Raw genomic sequence first — 21,190 nt, 5'->3', positions numbered from 1 at the left:
AAGTTTCTTTCTGGAATCACCCATGATGAACCATGTTTGTGTGACGTACTAATGAGGAGCTGTATATGACTCAGTGACTTACCTGTCTCGTGCTGCTTACCTGTCCATTTGAGGCACACCTGAGTCATAAGGAGTTCCACTGCTCCATAATCAGAACCAAAGCATCGTAGGCCTATCACAATGAGTAAACAGTCGATATGTTTTCTAAACTGATTATTCGTTAAATAGTAATAACAAAAGTCATTATAGAATACTGAATAAGCCACAAAGACACACACACACACACACACACACACACACACACACACACACACACACACACACACACACACACACACACACACACACACACACAGTAGAGGTCTCTAGCTTGCCTCTGCCAGTGTTCTAATCCGGCACTGGACTACATTCCCAAAATATAATCATAGAACAATAATCTCCTGGCAGGCCTCACATAGAAACAATCATTGATCCATGTCATATCATACAATAACCAAAAACACGCACCAACACATTAACAACAAAATGACCACCATCAGAGGTATATCATTTTCACTGCACTGATCAGGAATGACAGGAACAATTTATTTATAATCTTCTGAACCCTGTATGTCACCTATTATTCCCATCATATGACTGCACAGCATAATCTCTTGATCAAGTCTAAACCCACACACATCTCTCTCTCTCTCTCTCTCTCTCTCTCTCTCTCTCTCTCTCTCTCTCTCTTTGACTGAAAGCCAGCTGCCCCTCAGTGTCCATGATGGTCAATCACTCACCTTGTTTCCAGGAGAACCAACATATAGTATCTGTGTGTTGTGTGTGTCAATCATTAGCACACCTACAGCAACACGCAGCCAATTGATGCTAATGAATTTTCCTTTCTTATTGTGACAAGTGATTGGTCTAAAGGGAGAGTGACAGCCCCCAGATGGCAGCACCTGGCTCTCTGATGGCAGGGCGGGACAGTGTGTACAGCGACTTCACCTCTGACCTCTGGTGTGTGTGTGTTGTTTGTCTGTTGGAATTACTGGTTGTCTTGGGCCCTAGAAGGATTGGACATTTGAGATAGTGTGTGTCTATGACAGGTAGAGAGACATGTTCTTCACTGCTTTATCCAGCCTCGTTCTGACTCTTTGTCTGTATGTGTGTTTCTGAACCCCCGTTGGCCTTTACCAGCAGCTTTATCATTAGTTCCGGGAAAAAGAGAGTGGGGATTACCGTAGCCATTTTATCAAGACCTGCGGGATGTGTGAGTCACGCCAGTGCACACTTTGGGGTGGGAGTGTGTGTGTGTGTGGGGGGGGGGGGGGGCGTTAATATTAGCCTCAGCCAGCATTCCACACCCCCTGTTACTATACTCAACTCTGTCAGCTGTGTGTGTGTGTGTGTGTATGTGTGTGTGTGTGTGTGTGTGTGTGTTTGTGTACCTGTCTCGTATCTCTCTCTTGTTTTCTCTGTCACTCCAATCACTCATTTCCTCCATCATCAGGGGTTAAAATCTCACATCACAATGTCTGGGCATTGCAATCAAACAGTTTGTAGAGATTCCAAGTTGACAAGCAATGTGGGAACTAATTAAAGGTCTGCCTTTTCCATTTCGAAAACACACACACATGTCATGCACACAAACACACTAGTCCTTCTTTGTAGCTGCACTCTCTGCTCTTCCTCTCACCTCCTTATCCACGGTCCAGACTTCCTCTCTGCCTTCCTCAGACCCCCCTGTTCTCATGGACCTTCCTCCAGTAGTTTTCCACTCCATCCAGTTCCTCTCATTCTTTATTTTGCTAACAGAGGGCTGCTTCGAACCCACATTCCCGCCATACGTGTGGGCATGGATGCATATGTTTGTGTACATGTCTCATTCATAGCATTTCACGCGTAACTTAGCATCGCTTTCCACTATCGCCCCCTACAGGACCAAGCCAGCAATAAGCTTACTCCACTCAACTAGAATGCAGAACGAATATAATATATACTGTTTAGTACATTTAGATTGAAGGTGGACTGCATTTGATCAAATATCATTCATAGTCAAAAGTGTTCAAACCAGTTTTTCACACACAGATATTAACTCTCTCTGAACCCCCGGTAAGATAGCTTTTAAACCGGCCATTTGGCCGGTTTAATAGGAGGATACCAGAGAGAAAGAGCGATTTGTGTTGAGAAATTAGTCGGCCTGAAAAGATCTGGTATATTATGTCAGCTTTCAGGAATGAGGGACATAATGGAGGCAGGGCAGGCTTGGGGGCAGTGGTAGTGGGGGCGTTGATATAGAAAGGATAAAGTGGGGACAGACGGAGGGTGGAGGGAGAGGGACAGTGATGGATGATGGTGGGTTGGGGGGGGGGGGGGGGGGGGGGGGTGGTAGTTGGAACTGAATGAGTGAGAAACTGCTCGGGTCCAAGTGATGTCCCGAACGGTTGAACAACCCACAGTAAGCACTCTCTGAGAACGCCTGACTTCTGGGATGTCACCATCAGCAGGAACAGCTCCCAGCATTGTTCCCCAGCTGTGGAGGCATGGAGGCAGAAAGAGGAGGCCCCTCATCCGATTATTACCAGCCAATGAACCGGAGACGCGATGCAGCTCCAGATTAGCATCGAGGTTAATGTAGATGGACTTCTAAGCATATATTAAATAGGCTCTAATAGAGCGATGCGCTGCTAAGCAGCTTAGCTCATTATAAACACCTCGTTGGCGTGCGCGAACAGAGGTGTGAATCTGGCCCTCCGCAGCACATTATAAAAGTATTTAGTGTGGCTCCTCAATGAGGAGGAGTGCACACTGGAAACCCGATGAGTGCATGATGTGAAAGCAGTGTCTGAACCCCCCTTCCTCACACACATACACACACACAGACACACACACATACACACACACACACACACACACACACACACACACACACACACACACAATGTGACATTCCAGCGCCTGCACACACTGGTTACCTGCAGAGCATACGGCGGGAAATGCATCTGTTTAGTGTTTCAGACGGTGCTGCTTACTTGTCTCTGTGTGTTTACGAGTAATAAGACTCTGCGTCGTTGCTGAGTCAGTGGTGGTGTTTGCGACCCTGAGCTTAGCCCTCTGACCCTGACGGACAGTTAGAAACATTCCCTGGAGAAAGCCAGCTCTGTCTTGACTGTAGCATCAGCGCGGCTGCTGACCCAGGGGACAAACGCAGCAAGAGGAGGAGGCGGAGGGGGACGCTGCACAACACAAAGGTGTGTGTGTGTGTGGGGGGGGGGGCATAGGGGAGAGGTGACAGAGTGGTAAAATGGCCGGACATAAATGCAGGGGCCGAGAGAATGAAGTCTTGTAACAACTAGCCTGCTGCTGTACCCCCGCTTAGTGCTCTGGGACGCCTTACACCCTGACGTCACACACACACACACACACACACACACACGTACATACGTATGTACATACATAAATACTTACTTACATACTTACATACATACACAAACATGTACACACAGACAGGCACACACACACAGTCACACACACCTGCATACATTTAATTGACACACACTATCTACACATACAAAGACACACATATGTCTGGAATTCGTCCGCTGACGCTGTTTGTGAGCTAGCTCCCTGGTGTGAGATGAACTCTCTAGGAGAGGGGATCAGACAGGATGTAGGCACCACACACACACACACACACACACACACACACACACACACACACACACACACACACACACACACACACACACACACACACACACACACACACACACTACCACCATCATTATCAACAAAAAAAAATTATTCCACAAGCACATAAACAAACTGCATTCAGTCAAATCAAAGAAGACATTTGGCAGCTGACTTATTGTTTGCACAATGAACACACAAACACACAAAGACTCTCACACACACACACACACACACACACACACACACAGCGACTCTCACACACACCCACACACACACACACAGCGACTCTCACACACAACAGTGTTGCTATCACATCAATGTGACTTTCACTCTGCCGAGAACTGTCGGTGGTAGGGGATGGATAGAGCAAGTGAGAAAGATGAGACGCTGTAAAGATATCTTTGAGAAACAGGCCATGTGGTTGAGTGAACGCAAGAGGGAGAGAAAGACAGAGGCAGAGACAGAGAGATACCGAGAGGGAGAGAGAGAGCTACAGAAGGGGTGTAAAATCCAGTGGGCCGCTTGCGGATTGGATTGGGTTTCCTCACCTTCACGGAAACACTTTAACAGTCTATACAGTTAGACTTTTAACATGTAAGCAGCAGTGATAAACACACGCACACTCACCCACACCAACGATCACTACAGTGCGGGCAGTGACCGCTGCATGGGCTGAGGTGGTGGTGGAGGAGGAGGGGTGGAAGGGGGCCTGCAAGCTTTGTGCAGGCCCAGCATTGTGTCTTTGTTGGAGGGAAGGGGTTTAATGATGCCCTTTTCATTCCCCCTGCCCTGGGTCCCTGCAGAACACATTTACCCCAGACCCCTAGCAGCTTTTAATTAGTCAGATGGGTGGGAGGGTGGTATTATGGGGTGAGAAGGGGTGATGGGTGAGGGAGAGGGAGTAGGGAGCTTCTAAAAGCATGACATTGAGCTATGAATGAGATTAGCAACAGAAACTATTTTGCCGACTTTTGAGAAGAACAAGAAATCCAATGGTGTATTTTCCCGGGGAGGTACAACTGGCACACGAACAAGCAGAAGAGACGAGGTAGATCTCACACTCCATTTACCAGCCTCGACTTTAGCAGGGGATTCCTGCTGAGGTCCACATGCGTCTTGTTTCGGTCGGACCCTGTTATTATTTCTCGGGAGTCAACAAAGAGAGCGAGAGAGCAACAAGACCGGCGAGCGAGAGAGAGATTGTTTGGCCAATTAGGGCTTCTACAGATGAAAGCGTCTGTTTGTGATTCTCCTGGAAAACTGTCTCCTGTGGTGTGCTGCTGCTTGTCCACCACGCTCCCTTTCACTTACTAACTCAATCCCTCTCTGTCTCGTTATACACACACACACGCCTCTGACTTTGTAGCCAGGGGTAATTGGGGGGATATTCCAGGTATGTTTGATTCGCCATCGCTGACAGAGACCTCTGATTTATCAGTTAGCTGTTGCTCCCAAGCATAGGCCCATGCTTTACTAACAATGCATGTTTTGACAAGCCGGTTACGAGCTAAGCGGTGCAGAAGCAGACAAACAGAGGGGGAGGGGGTCAGGGGCCCTCGCTTGGAGCCAGTGAGTCTGTCACCTAACAAGGGGTCCAGACAGGAGCCACAGCAACATGAAACATGAGGGGCGGGGTTGGGGGGGGTTGCTTATACCTAAATATTATCTCATACACTGCAATCGTAGTAATGTGCAAATGATAGCTTGCCATAGCCTTGTGCTAAATGTGTACAATGCACATCAAAAGTGGCACTGTGACTGTGAGCTTGTCACACCCGTTTACTGCTTGGCCTGCACTGGGCAGCACTCGTCTCTCAATTATTACTCCTCTTTTCCAAAAAACAACCTTGCGCTAAAGAGGCAGGCACTTTTCATGAATGTGTACATGTGGTAGATGGGAAAATCCATGAGTAGGGTGCAGGGCAGAGAGGAGACAGGGAAGAGCCATAAAACTAGGGTGAAGATAAAAGGGGAGAGAGCGACAGTCTGACTGTCTCCAACCCCCCTGCCCCCGCCCCCACCCCCCGCCCTACTGATTGATGGAGTCGGGGCTGAACCAGAGACAGACTGTTGGGAGACAGAAGCTCAGGGCCACCAGCCCTCATTTTCAGAACACTGGCAGTACTCACCAACGGATAAACTAAACAAAGTTCAGAGACGCAGCAAACAGAAGTCAGTTCAATCATGTTGGATCGTGTAGGAGAGCCCTCGGTGAACTCCAACTAACCCAGAGTCAAGGGAGACGGAGAGGAAGATTAATGGCGTGCCTAGGTTATGATGTGTGCTTTTCAACATCGGGTCTGACCTGATAGGCTTCTTTCTAAATCTGTCAGCGTGACAGGCCTGCACACGTCCCACTGAGAAAAATAAAGGCCTTGTTGTTGACACGGTGCTGGGCGGACTCGTGTTACCTGTTCATAACAACATGTGCTGGCTTCAGATCCACGCTGGTTTTCCCGCTGTGCCGTGCGTGTTTCACTAACCCTCCCAGCCCAATGGATCCATAGCACACCCATACTCTGACGCCAAGCTGCCAATGGGTGTCAATGTGTGTGCAAACTTCAGTACTTCTGTGGTTGACCTTTTCCGTTCCCCTCTCTCTCTCTCCCTCTCCATAGCTTCTTGTGGGACGAGTATGCGGTGGAGGTGCGGATCAATGATTACCTGGACATCATCTGCCCGCACTACGCCCGCGGTGAGGTGCCTTCCCAGGAGGCCGAGCGCTACGTGCTCTACATGGTGGAGAAGGAGGACTACGAGGTGTGCAAGCCGCACTCCTTTGACCAGCTGCGCTGGGAGTGCTCGCGGCCGTTCGCACAGCACGCGCCTGAGAGGTTCTCAGAGAAGTTCCAGCGCTTCACTCCCTTCACCCTGGGCAAGGAGTTCCGCCAGGGGGAAAGCTACTACTATATCTGTGAGTATTACACACAGCTAGTCATGTAGCAAAGTCAACAACAGGGAGCTCTGTTGGTGTCAACACCAGTATTGCTGTTGTGCTAAAGAGTCCTCCTCCATTCTCTCCGCAGCCAAACCCCTACACCACCACGGTGAGGAGTGCCTCCGACTTAAGGTGGAAGTCACGGGGCCCAAAGGCTCAGCAAAGACCAAGGCAGACAAGGCCAAGGCGGAGGAGGTGGAGAAAGCCGGCTTCGGCGGAGGAAAAGTCAAGTTCCCCGAGGCCGGAGGAGTGCACAACCCTAACAATCTCCCAGCAGGTGAGGATTGTTCCAGAACATTATATTACAACAACAGCTACAACACCTATAGCAAGGCTGTGACCTCTATTAAAAGAGTAGTAGCCGTAGCTCCACCGGCTGTCTTTACCACGGGGGAGTGGGGCAATACATTTACTGACACCTCTCTCTCTCTCTGTTTCCTTAGACGACCCGGCTGCCATGGAGCCAAATGTCCAGAGGAGCGTTGGCAGTGCTGGTGTACAGCATGGCTCCTACTCCCTCGTCTTTACAATCGTCCCCGTTTTATTAGCGCTGGTGCTCCACTGAGGCGGCCTAGGTGCAGCTGGAACAGAGACAATGCTCACCGAGTCAATGCTGGTCATTGACACAACAGACATTCAACAGAGTTTTTTACAGAGATTTTTTATACAAGCACAAACAAAGCTGCAGGTGTGTGGTTGTGTGTGTTGGCGTTGTGAGTGTGTCTGCGTGATTGTATGGTTGCGTGTGAATGCAGAATACCCCGGGGATGTTGACCATCCCAGGAAGAGGACCTTGAAGATGTATTTTTGGTGCTTTTTTTATGGCAATGGTTTTGCTCTTCTTTTTCGACATGTAAATCTGTCTAGTATTTTATTCTGAAGATATTCATCAACAAAGGGTTCAAACGTGTGTTAGGAAAATGATGAATAGAAGTTTGAACTTTGTGTTTCATTACAAAAATACAGTACACGTGTTATATTCTAGTCATTATGCTTCCCACAATTACATATACTGGAAATAGCATGTATCAGTGGTATACTTTGTTTAAAGTTGTTGTCATGTGGTTCGGTGACTTAAAGCTTTTAATGTGACTCCAGTAAATACAACATATTGTCATACAAATCCAATGAGGAACATCTTCACATTTAATCAAAAATCTCCATCCACTGTTTTATTAATGGCCGTAGGTGGAACATATATCCAATGAGCACTTTGTGATTGGCTTTATGACAGTAATTTTCTGGGTATGAAACTGACGTGTAGAGTTTTCTCAGAGTTGTAAAGTGGCTTTCATCAAACAAAACAACAGCAGGCATCTTTCTTCACATCGACTGCTCTGTCTGGTAGCCTGTTGTTGTTTTATTTCCGTTCATATCGCCATTCAGTCATTATCTGACTGTTGGCAACAGCCTGGTACTCTGTGTCCAAAAGATGTGCCATGTGTCATGGTCATGACACATACTTTGACATGAATATAATTTAATCACATAAATTAGGTTATTCAAATGATTTGATGAGAGTCAAAGAAACACATTTGTTCTTTCTGGTTAAAAACATTGATATTGTTTTGTAAATGTTTGTATATTTGAACATAGAGTAAATTATATGAAAAGTTTGAAATGTGAAAAAAATTAAAAGAATGTTATAAAAATAATTGGCCTGTTTTCAACCAATTATTGTGCTGTTGCTGACATTTTGGTGTGCTATTCTAACAAAACGTGAAGATTATGCCCTTTGCTTGACACATTGTACACACATAGTCCTGTTCAAACACAGCTAATATTTCCAAAGCCATCTTCACTCTCAGGCAATAGCTTCACTCTTCACATGGTCTAGAAGACCACAACCTCCCATTTTCTCTCACGCCCCTGACATGGTTTATCCTGGCCAGGACTTCACAGTCTCCAGAGCCAACACCACCGTGGAGTGCGGGGGATGGGGGGGGGGGGGGAGCAGTGAAGCGGGCGGAGAGTAACCCCTTTTGCAAACTGTCATCAGGGTGTAAAAGTGTTTCTTTCTCTATCCTCTCAGACCCTTTTACCCTTCACTTTTGCAGCGATTGAATTGGGCCGGTACTCACCAATACGCAGTACCGGGACTTCTGATTTTTACCCATCTGCGTACCGTTACTTCTTACTGCATATTGTAGTTAATTTAACATGTTGTGGATACCTATAAAGAGAGCTAGTGCAACTCAAGCTAATTATATTATATCTTAATGTAGCGACCCTGGGACATTTAAAGAGTTTGTGTATTATGTGTTGCATTGTATTTTGTTGTCCGTAATGCCAGTTCTATGTTCATGTATTGGAATGTTCCACTTGTCAATCAGTGTGGGGGGCGAATTATCAGGTCAGCTGGGGGAGGGGCTTGGGAGAACAGGAGGGTGGGGGCTTGCACGTTGAAGGGACCGGGTTGGGGGTTGGGGGTTGCCCGGGTAACCGGTTTGTAACATTAAAGTTCCTTCAAGTACTCATGACTGGACATCGCTATGTCACCGGCGAGGTCATTACAATATAAAGACTTCTCTACCCAGAATGCAACATATTACCGCGTGAATTGACGTGCATAGAGCGCTCCAAATGTGCAATATTTATATTTATGTACAGGGAGCAGAAATGGTAAAATAAAACTGGTCACCCTCTCTGGATGGAGAGGACTAGACAGAGGAATTCAAGAGTAAGTATCTAAGTTGTGATATCTTTATTCCAATACACTCTCTCCAGGGGCGTAGGAATGAGTTTAACATGGGGGGGGGACACATATCGGAAACCTGACAGATCCGTTAATGGTTTGAACAGAAATATGTTATGAATTAACTACACTGAAAAAATTCACAAAGATATTTTATTCTACTAAAAAAATACATTTGTAAATGTAAAGGAGAATACATTTTGAATGGCAGTAATGAACTGATGAATATCAAATCAATTCTTTAATTGCACGCTGAATCATCCAGTTTTTTAGAATAAGAAGCGGTGACAAGACACTGTGTTGCGCTTTCAAAATAAAATAAAATATTTTTCTCCCCTGGTATAATTTTTAGGTGGGACAGATGCGCCTGTCTCCAATATTGGAGGGGACACGTCCCCTCCGTCCCCCCCGGTTCCTACGCCCTTGTCTCTCTCTCTCTCTCTCTCTCTCTCTCTCTCTCTCTCTCGCTCTCTCGCTCTCTCGCTCTCTCGCTCTCTCACTCTGTGTGCTCTAATTGTTTGTGTCTAATTTGCAGATATGCTACTTCAATCAGAGACGACAGAGCTGGGACTAGGGCAAGCAAGTTGAGAGACAGAGCAAACAAACAAGCAGAAAGCAAGTAGCTACAATAAAACCACACATAGTTGCCATCTCACTGTACATTGTATCCATTTAGACAAACAATATTTTCCTGTACAAAAATATGAACTAAATAAATTTGAAGATAAGGATTGACGTTTTTTTTAATTTTTTTTACAGAGAAATGTGTCTGAAAAGGATCAACTAGTATAGGGTTTATCTAGGTAAACCAGGCAAAAACACATGGTACCCACAAGAGCCACAAGCGCGCGTGCCGTGCAGTTTCTGATTTAGAGTACTGGCGCCTTTTTTATTCCAATTCAAGCAAAAGTTTTGCTTGAATACATGTTCCTTCTATCAACCTCCCCACAATCGTTTTAGCCCAGCTGCCTGTCAATCCACACGGCTGCTGGAATGAAAAGGTGCTGGTTGCTTACAAACTTTCCTACTCGACCCCCGCCACGACCGACTCGGGAGATGAATTGCTTCTGCCAAATGTCACTCTCTGCTGTAAAAACAGGCAAACACATGCACAGCGAACATCACAGAGACATTCAAATATGATCCTATGTGCCGGATAATGTATCAAATAGGGTGTTCGATTCCCAGCCGGAATGTTCTGGGTTCCATGTGCATGTCCGAGGCTACCTTGGCAACCCTTAACTCCTATACGATGTTATCGTTGGTTAGTTGGATAGTTGGATTTGTTTGCGTGTAAAGAGAAGGTCATCATATTTGATGGTGGATCTCTATATTAAAAAAAGATATTCTTATAGAGACCTTTTCCGTTCTTCTATATAAAAATAAGCGAGAAAAATCGAATTGCCACTTTGTTTTGCTCAAATCCTCATAGGCTAATTAATTATTTGCACTACACTACATGCAATGTTACAATATCATCTATGCAGCAGATTGCAACAAATGTCCCTAGATGAAGCCACAACTCAGTCTATTTTGCTAAACCCACTTCCATTATATTCACCATACATGTGTGGCCCTGAGTCTGTTACATTTGATACCCCTGCAGAAGAGAGCCACGTGTGTTAACCTTTTACAGTATGTTGCGCACATTTTGGCAGCCAATTGGAGCAGATTAGCCGCGCCCCCTTTCCTGTGTACCGAATCAGAGAACAGGATCCGTTGAAACTGGTTACATATACGGAAGTACAGTTGCCGTAATAGCGTAGATCGTGTGTTTGTTTTATTCAGTTTACCTTTCGTGATCATACTTATTAACACATCGAAGCATTTTACTAAAATAATTTAGTAGGTAGACCACCAACTAGCTTTTCCAGTCCAGTTATATGGATTTTCTGGTACTTCTGTCATGGGCGTGCATCGTTTTCACAGTCGGGATGTTCTCCACAGGACTGTGAGTTAAGTTGTAGGATGGCATTAAAACTTTAAAATGTAATTTTATCAGTAAAACTCCGTTTTTTACGTTTCTTGCATGTTGTCTGTGTGTGTGTGTGTGTGTGTGTGTGTGTGTGTGTGTGTGTGTGTGTGTGTGTGTGTGTGTGTGTGTGTGTGTGTGTGTGTGTGTGTGTGTGTGCGTGCGTGTGTGTGTTGTTGTAAACAAAACCTTGTTTTTGGTTTTGTTTACACCAGAACGGACCTGAAGAAGATGATGTCCACCAAAAGTTCGGACAACATCCAATTCCTCCCATTCCTCATGACCTGCCTCAAGTGAGTAAGATCTGGACTCGTCGTGGTTCCGCTCAACATAATTAGGTGAGTGCTGCATGCAGCGCTCAACTATTGTTCTTCATAAGTTTTATTGGTGTGAATGCTGTAAGCATTCACATCTTAGAAATGCTACATATTTATTTTTATTATTCCGCCACTATTTCATAAAGCGAATCCTTCAACATACTTCAACGTAGAAACATCAATCAAACATTAAAACGTTCAGCTCCGTTAGTACCATTATGCTATTTAGATTTTCTGTATACATATTATTCATAATTCCCGAGATATTCAAGTTATTAACCCAAGATTCCCCCATTCATTCACATTGGAAATTTCAAAAAACGCTTATTCATGCTTCATCCTCTTCAACACTTCAACAACTTAAGACATCATAACTTGGTCAAATTTCAACCGTTTACCATCATTCAAACAATTAAACAAATCTACACAATTGTATCTTCAATAATATCTAAACAGAATTTCGATATAATTTATACTTTTTTCAGATTCACAGTTTTAGTTTCAAACCGTCATATTCTTCAGTTGGTCCTATTAAAGCCGTCTGGTCAACCTCTGACAATTCAACACATCGTGACCAAGTCATTTTTCAACCGTTTACCTTCGTTAAAACCATTGAACAAACCTACAAACTTGTATCTTCAATAATATTTAAAACAATATCTAAAATTCCGATAGCTTTTATACTAGCTTTTATCCGATAGCTTTTATACGTTGCGTGCATGCGCACGCACGCACGCAACGTTTGGAACTCTATTCCACTCATTCATACTTCATTCTACAGATTTTATTCTACCTTCAAAATGTTCAGCAGATCAGTGTAATGATTCAACCTTCAGCTTCAGCAGTGTAGCGTAGCTTTTCAGCATCAGCAGAAATTAGCAGTAGGACTTCAAAACCCTTCAAATCATTCATACTTCATTCTACAGACTTCATTCTACACTCAAAAGGTGCAGCCAATTTCCTAGATTCAGTGTAATGATTCTTCAACGTTCAGCTTCAGCTGTACTATCCAAACAGAATTTCGATAGCATTTATACTTTTTTCAGAATCACAGGTTTAGTTTCAAACCGCCATAGTTTTCAGTTGCTGTCATTGATTTCCGTTGACACACACACACACGCATTAGCTCCCCCATTCTCTTAATAAGAGACACACACGCAATGGCTCCGCCATTCTCTTAAAACACACACACACACAGCTTTATTCCAATTTGATTTTAACATTTTGAAATCAAATATCTCACTTGATTAAAGCTATTCAACATTTCTACTGCCTTCTATTACTACTACTACTACTACTCCTACCACCACTACTACTACCATTACTACTACTCCTACCAATGCAACTACTACAATTACTACTACTTCAGCTACTACCTACTACTTCAGCTATTACTACTTCAGCTACTACCACCTACTACTTCAGCTACTACCTACTACTTCAGCTACTACCTACTACTTCAGCTACTACCTACTATTTCATCTACTACTACTACTACTTCAGCTTATACTACTACTTCAGCTACTAAAACTTCTTCAGCTACTACTACTACTTCAGCTACTAAAACCTATTCAGCTACTACTACTTATACTTCAGCTATTACTACTACTACTTCAGCTACTACTACTTCAGCTACTACTACTTCTTCAGCTACTACCTACTACTTCAGCTTATAATACTTATTCAGCTACTACTACTATATTTCAGCTTCTACTACTACTACTTCAGCTTCTACTACTACTTCAGCTACTACTACTTCAGCTACTACTACCTACTACTTCAGCTACTACCTACTATTTCAGCTACTACCTACTACTTCAGCTACTTCAGCTTCTACTACTATTTCAGCTACTACTACTACTTCAGCTACTACTACTACTACTTCAGCTACTACTACTACTACTACTTCAGCTACTACTACTACTACTACTTCAGCTACTAAAACTTCTTCAGCTACTACTAGTACTTCAGCTACTATTACTTATACTTCAGCTACTACCTACTACTTCAGCTTATAATACTTCTTCAGCTTCTACTACTATATTTCAGCTTCTACTACTACTACTTCAGCTTCTACTACTACTTCAGCTACTACTACTTCTTCAGCTACTACTACTACTTCAGCTACTACTACTTCAGCTTCTACTACTTATACTTTCATATTCTGTTAATTTTACATTTCTTCATTTTCAGCAATGCTTTGCGCTTTTCATTCAGCCGTCAGCATTCACACGCTTTTTCTGCAGGAAATGTAATTTCTAGTTCTCTTATTCTTCTCCTGCCTGTTTTTTGGTCTTCAACTCCTCCGCCATACTTTCAGCTACAGAAACAGCTAGCAGAAATTCAGCTTGTTCTACTTTTTTTTACTTTTTTTTTTCAAGCCCATTTCCTCTGAAACTTCAACTGTTTAAGACGTAACTAAATCGATTTTCAACCGTTTACCTTTGTTCAAACCATTTAACAAATCTACACACTTACCTCTTCAATAATATCTGACTAATACTTCAGCTACTTCTACTACTACTCCAGCTTCTACTACTACTTCAGCTACTACTACTACTTCAGCTACTACTATTACTTCAGTTTCTACTACTTCTTCAGCTACTACTACTTCTTCAGCTACTACTACTACTTCAGCTACTACTACTTCTTCAGCTACTACAAATACTTCAGCTACTACTACTACTACTACTCCAGCTTCTACTACTACTTCAGCTACTACTACTACTTCAGCTACTACTACTTCAGCTACTACTACTACTACTACTACTTCAGCTACTACTTCTACTTCAGCTTCTTCTATTTATACTTCAGCTGCTACTACTACTACTACTACTTCAGCTACTAACTACTACTTCAGCTACTAACTACTACTTCAGCTACTAACTACTACTTCAGCTACTACTACTACTTCAGCTACTACTACTTCTTCAGCTACTACTACTTCTTCAGCTACTACCTACTTCTTCAGCTACTACCTACTACTTCAGCTACTACTATTTTTCAGCTACTACTACTACTACTTTAGCTACTACTACTTCTTCAGCTACTACTACTACTTCAGCTACTACTACTTATACTTCAGCTACTACTACTTCTACTTTCATATTCTATTAATTTTACATTTCTTCATTTTCAGCAATGCTTTGCACTTTTCATTCAGCCGTCAGCATTCACACACGTTTTCTGCAGGAAATCAATTTTTAGTTCTTTCTTTCTTTCTTTCTTTCTTTCTTTCTTTCTTTCTTTCTTTCTTTCTTTCTTTCTTTCTTTATTATTTTCTACAAACTTTGGGACCTATCTCCTTCCTCAATCTTTCACCTAGAGACTCCATTCAAATTTTAAAATATTCAGAATTGCTTGGAATCGCGCGCTTCTTTTCAGATTCTGTAAATATTTTATTCTTTTTAAGATATTCTACTTGTAAAATATTATCTTTTTTGTAACGTGGGAGTCAATGGGAGGACGGCAGAGCCGTTTACCTTCGTTCAAACCATTTAACAAAGCTACACACTTGTATCTTCAATAATATCTAAACGGAATTTCGATTTATTTAAACTTTATTCAGAATCACAGTTTTAGTTTCAAACCGTCATATTCTACAGTTGGTCCCATTAAAGCCGTCTGCCCATTCTGACACTTAAATTACTTAAGACATCATAACTTGGTCAAATTTCAACTGTTTAACATCGTTCAAACCATTAAACAAACCCACACACTTGTATCTTCAATAATATCCAAACAGAATTTCGATATAATTTAAACTTTATTCAGAAGAACAGTTTTAGTTTCATACCGGCTTCGTTTTCAGTTGGTCTCATTGATTAATGTTGACGCTGGAGCGTGAGGACGTTCAGCAGTGTTGCCAGATTGGGCGTTTTTTCCCGCTGATTGGGCTACTTTTGGAGGACATTCAGGCAGTGTTGCCAGATTGGGTTTTTTTTCCCGCTCCATTGGGCTACTGTTAATCACACACCGGCTCGCTATTCTCTTAAACGCACGCACGCACGCACACACACACACACACACACACACACACACACACACACACACACACACACACACACACACACACACACACACACACACACACACACACACACACACACACACACACACACACCAGCAGTTCAGGGCAATACATTTGACCTTTTACATTTCTGCATTTTTAGCAATGCTTTGCGCTTTTCATTCAGCTGTCACTTTTTTTGTTTCCAACCATTTACTTTTTCTTAAATGGTGTGCATGTTTACATTGTTTACTCCATTTAGACTTTTGAACTTTTGTTCATATCCCTTCACTTGATTTAAGCCATTTAACGTTTCTTTATGTCTTAATCTATGTGGCTTTATTAAAGAATATTTTCAACCTCACTTTGTACTACAGCACTGACCGCATTTTCTGCAGGAAATGCATTTTCTAGTTGAAATAACTCTAGTGTGTGTTGTTCTTGCGTCCATAGTAATCTGGGATGGTTATATTATGGAATGTTGAAGAACGACGGGACGGTAATCCTGGTGAACGTCATCGGAGCCTGCCTCCAGGTCCTGTACATCATCTCCTACTGCCACTACACCAAAGAAAAGGTTTGTCTTCACCACAGCTGAACTCACTGCAAATCACAAAACACACACTCAGTATTACAAACTCACTCATCCCTAATCTTCAACCGCTAATCAGGGTTTGGGTCGCAAACATACTAGTATTACAAATGTACTCTTAGTTACATCTTCGTTAATTTATATATATATACGAAAACACGGCTAGGTATGCCAATTAACCCTAACCGAGAAGGAACAAACAAGATTTGCTTACTCAAATAATACCCTAAAGCAGATCTGCAGGTAAGCGTGGAGCAACATGTCCTACCTCCTGTCAACGGTGCTTTGTGTCTGTGTGTGTGTGTGTGTGTGTGTGTGTGTGTGTGTGTGTGTGTGTGTGTGTGTGTGTGTGTGTGTTGTTCTATCAGCGCCGCGTGATGGGTCAGAGTTCAGTGGCGGCAGGGGTGCTGGCCGCAGGCTGGCTGTACTTCTGCATGCTGCTGTCCCCGGGAGAGGACCAGCTAGCCCAGCTCGGCCTCACTTGCAGCGTGGTCACTGTGTGCATGTATGCCTCGCCCCTCATCGACCTGGTAAGGAGCCTGGGAGCCTCCCTACGGCCATAGTGTGGTTTACTATGTCGCTAATCAGTTTCTGAACAGCTACATCGCAATATTTGATGTCAAATATCAAACAAACATGTTTGAGGAAAGTGATCAAATATGATGGAGTACCTGTCGTATTTCAAGTATGTAAATCATAGGTTTATGGTAAAATAGGTCTTGGCATATGATCATTTGATCTCAACAATTTATTGATTGAATTTCCATGCAAATTACTATATTGTGATATATTGTTATCATAATATGAAGCTACCTATGTTGTGATAGATGATTTGGGCCATCTAGCCCACCCCTACTCCATGAAATATGCAGCACTCTATAACCTATGGTCGCTGTAGGATACTGGAGGGGCCTGGGTGTGGTGTTGACTCCTAGTCCCTGCTGAAATGTTGGGAGTTCTCTTCCCCCACGTCTGCAGTCTACTTGTAGGGATAGTGTACTGGCTAGTGTGTTCCCAGACCTGAAACGTGCTATGGTTCGATTCCCCCAAGTCCACAACCTACCTGTAGGCACACTTTAGATTATATTTTCCTGATGACTGACCCTACCTGCTCCTTCATGATTTGTATCTGATTCAGTGTGAGTTGCTCTGGATACGATCATCTGATAAGGGCTCTGTCATTTGTTGGTAATTGTGAATTAGCAATTGTGTGAATGTTTCCTAAACTCCTATCTTATTGTGATTTTCAGACGGTATCTTTCAAAAGAATGAGAGTTTAGTACAAATTACCTTCCATTCGTCAAATCTTTGGACTCTTTTTAATGTTCCAGATGTCTTATGCTTATCGTCCTGATTTACTGTCCGTTGAGCCCGGATGACAATAGACCCCTCCTAGTGAGGCCCTGGAGGCATGAGGAAGGACAGTATCTCTTCCACATGTTGGGTCTCTTCTCCTGTTCCCAGGGACACTAGACCGGCTGGAAGGGCAGTCAGTCTCTATGATACACTGAACAGATGGTGCTATCTAGTTCTTTTCAAAATATTTTTATTGAGTTTTTCTTATTTCAACAAACGTTCCCGGGGTTGAGTAGATATATCACATTGATGTGGGTTGTACAACAGTAAAGTAACAGTGGCAGTTCAAATGACAAATGCAACCCTCTCCTCCCACCCGTCCCTCCCCTCCCACCCGTCCCAGCCTCTGATTATTAAAACTAGGTTTTAATAATTATATTAAAACCTAGGCACAATATGTATAAATACTTAGGCACAATATGTATAAATGGTAAAGATGAAATTTTGGGCTTTGCTATTTACATGACGTTTGGTGAAGTTTTCGTGTCAAGGGTAAAGTTACCCCGTTATGCCACTTGGTTGTTATTAAAGTATTTCAAAAAGGGTCCCCAAATGTTGTAGAATTTCTTCTCAGAATCTGGGATTGAGGCTAGGTACTAATATGTCTCGGTACTATCTATTTCTAAGGTGAGATTTAGAGGTGGATATGTTCAGGGGACCGGCTAGTAATCCATTTTGGAGTGGGTTCGCGGCAGGACTGTGCAATGCTCTCATTACTTCCTGGAAACGTTGGCGAAGAACTACTGTGATTGTGAAATGTAACATTTCTTAGTGGTGAGTATTGTATGCAGACTCTCAGTGATCAGAGGTGAACATTTAGCAAAGCCTTTCTCAAATCTAAAGTGCCAGAGGATCAGAATACAAAGCAGGAAGCGCCTCCCTGTGGGGAAGACCTTCAGAGGTACGCGTTGCCCAATCAGTTAACATGAAGCCCAGCATGCTTACTGTAAAACAATAATGATGGCTGCAGGCTGTGGGAGCAACCACCACCTCAGGAGAGTTACAATCATACCCAAACCCATCTGCTGATTGAGTCCTGTTTCTCTTCTTTCCTAGTACCGACACACAGCAGCATTAATGTGTGTCTAGCAAACCCTGGTAACTGCCCAAAGGAGCCTGTCAGCAGTGTAGAAACAAATGGCAACATCCATTCTCTGATTTGTCTCCCTCTGTGTCATCTCATGGCTCCATCTACCTTCCTGTTTGTCCTCTCCTCGTCCTCCCGCTCTCCATCTGCCTGACTCTCTGGAATGACCCCCCATGTTCATTTCCTCCCTTTCTTTCCCCCCATCGGTGTCTTCCTGTTGTTGTCTGTCTTGTGTGGGTGTGTGCGCGTGTGTATTGTTAGCCAATCCCTGTGGTTATATTTTGTACATTTTGGGTTCTCACTATAGGGTTCATGTATCTTATGTTGACACTTTGCTTACCCAAAGCACATGGAAGATGGATGGATTCTGTCTGAGAGCATAGATCCTGACAAAGCAAAATACCGGCCTTGTAACACATTTATTTACTGTATATGTTGTGTTCAATGTTTGTTTGTTTGTTTGTTTACTGACTTTTTCTTCTGTCTTTCTTTGTTGCCTTCTTCCTTCCTGTACCGTCTCCATCTCCTCCCTGCTGCCAGGTGGGGATAGTGCGCAGCCGCAACCTTGAGTGTCTGTCCTTCCCTCTGACCGTGGCCACCTTCTTCACCTCCACCTCCTGGGTGCTGTACGGCCTGCAGCTCCACGACAACTACATCATGGTGGGAGAGAGCACCACCTAATGCATGCACATGGCAAAGACACACCGTGGGATTTTACCTTGCTTTAACGTGTGTGTGTGTGTGTGTGCGTGTGCGTGTGCGTATGTGTGTGTGTGTGTGTGTGTGTGTGTGTGTGTGTGTGTGTGTGTGTGTGTGTGTGTGTGTGTGTGTGTGTGTGTGTGTGTGTGTGTGTGTGTGTGTCCTAGGTCCCAAACACACCGGGCATCTTCACCAGCCTCATCCGGCTGTTCCTGTTCTGGAGGTTCTCCTCTGTCGCCGAGTCGTCTTCAGGCTACAAGCCCCTCAAACAGTGAAAAGGTGTCTCTCTCATGCTCGATGGAAATGGCCTCAACAAGCGGACCCCTATCATGAGCGACGGGTTATGCTCTGTGAGCACACTGTTGTTTGATGAGAATCATCCTGTGCCACAATTTCTAACCGGCTGATGCCTCTGGGTGGATAAGGGTGTAACACAATGTGTTGTGTTGTTAGACCCTCTCTTGTTGGATTGTGTTGTTCTACCTCAGCAGAGAGATGCGGTATGCATCCATGAAATTGGGATTCAATTCAATGTATATGGTAATGCATGCGACCCATAACCCCATTTTGAATTGTAAGTCAACTTGAGGCATTCATATACAATGAAGGGACATATGTGCATACACTTGACATACTGAGTTGATCTACAGATGAGAGACCATTGTGTCTCCTTTCTGCAGTGGCCTCCTCAGTGTCTTCTGTTATGTCTTAAGTCACCAGGGATCGTTGCACATCCTGTTTACTGCTCTGCCATCTGATCTCTGCCAGCCCATTTCTCCCCAATGCCTTGTAGTGCCAAAAGACAAAGCTTTCTGTACATCCTCGTATCCTGTGTTTTGACAAGAGCACTAGATCATGACACTCGCTCAGAGAGAGTATTGGAGGTGTCTATTCAGACCTGCCATGTATACATTCAGTATATAGATAAATCATTTCTGAGGCAAAAAGATGTTACATAAATTATATCAGTTTATAAATGGATGTGGCTTTTTCTACATACACACATTGTGGATGTTATTTTTACATAACTGCTCTGAAAAAATGAACCATACTTCTTTATTGATTTTGTCTTGCTTAAGGACTGGTTTGCTGGTAGCTGGTTGTGTTTTTATAATTAATATAAACAATTCATGTGTTTGTGTTTCAGCTTTAACAGGAACAAAACCGCTAGATTTGGCAATAAAAGAAACAACTGCATTTTACTATTTAAATGATCTATTAGTGGATGGTGGTGTTTTTTTTGCATGTAGTAATGAGTTGACATTGGAATGTGTGGAAAGAAGAGGGTGAGAGGAATCCAGGCTAAAACTACAAGGGCAATATGGGACGAGAGAGCTTTTGTGTGTGTGTGTGTGAGAGAGAATGAGTACACTGGGGCAGTGGTGGGAAAGCCCATATCAGGGGTTCTCAGTGTGTGTGTGTGTGTGTGTACACACAGTGTCCTTCTAATCTCTAAAGTGTTGTGACAGGCAAACCAGTGCTGTGATGAAGTGGTATAAAAAATGTACATGTGTGTGTGTGTGATAGTATTAAAATATGCAGAGGGTATGTAAATGTATGTGTGCATGTTAATTGGTGTATACAGTGTGTGTTTTCTTTAAAACAAAGCTACTGTGTGTGTCCTTGCATATCTGTGTGCGTCCATGGTTGTGTGAGTTGTTAGTGTAAAAAGGTATTAAGGGAGAGAAAGAGAATGGGGACGGGGAGTATACAGGAAGGATGAAAGGAAGGAATAAAATAAAGACTTTAAAAGAATTGGACAGGATGGCCCCACACACAGCATAATAAAGCGTGGGCTGTGGAGCTGTGGTCCACAGGGATGGTGGGCCACAGGTGTGTCTGAGTTAGTC

The 21,190-nt window shown here is 43.4% G+C and overlaps 2 protein-coding genes across 2 annotated transcripts in view; both read left to right on the top strand.

Moving 5' to 3' along the window:
- The window catches only part of efna1b (ephrin-A1b), a 9,399-nt gene extending 1,169 nt beyond the window's left edge, over positions 1-8,230 (top strand). The window contains exons 2-4 of the mRNA XM_079731106.1: positions 6,294-6,589; positions 6,702-6,890; positions 7,057-8,230. Of these exons, the coding sequence (XP_079587232.1) occupies positions 6,294-6,589; positions 6,702-6,890; positions 7,057-7,178 (607 nt within the window). The 3' untranslated portion in view covers positions 7,179-8,230. The remainder of the gene's footprint in view (positions 1-6,293; positions 6,590-6,701; positions 6,891-7,056) is intronic.
- Positions 8,231-11,052: 2,822 nt separating this feature from the next.
- Positions 11,053-20,898, top strand: slc50a1 (solute carrier family 50 member 1). The gene is made up of 6 exons (XM_079752027.1): positions 11,053-11,259; positions 11,496-11,573; positions 16,060-16,183; positions 16,567-16,728; positions 19,182-19,301; positions 19,508-20,898. The coding sequence occupies exons 1-6, from the start codon at positions 11,192-11,194 to the stop codon at positions 19,613-19,615; spliced, it is 660 nt and encodes a 219-aa protein (XP_079608153.1). The 5' UTR covers positions 11,053-11,191; the 3' UTR covers positions 19,616-20,898.
- The last annotated feature ends 292 nt before the right edge of the window (positions 20,899-21,190 follow it).

This window comes from Pollachius pollachius, assembly GCF_949987615.1.
Source record: "Pollachius pollachius genome assembly, chromosome: 1".
Taxonomy (NCBI): domain Eukaryota; kingdom Metazoa; phylum Chordata; class Actinopteri; order Gadiformes; family Gadidae; genus Pollachius; species Pollachius pollachius.
Note: the sequence above shows the minus strand (reverse complement) of the source record. Positions and strands in the feature narration are given on the sequence as shown.

Coding starts and splice junctions, on each gene's coding strand:
- slc50a1 (XM_079752027.1), top strand. CDS start 11,192: ATGGATTTTCTGGTACTTCTGTCATGGGCGTGCATCGTTTTCACAGTC. Junction 11,574..16,059: donor TTCCTCATGACCTGCCTCAA/GTGAGTAAGATC, acceptor TTGCGTCCATAG/TAATCTGGGATGGTTATATT. Junction 16,729..19,181: donor CCTCGCCCCTCATCGACCTG/GTAAGGAGCCTG, acceptor CCCTGCTGCCAG/GTGGGGATAGTGCGCAGCCG.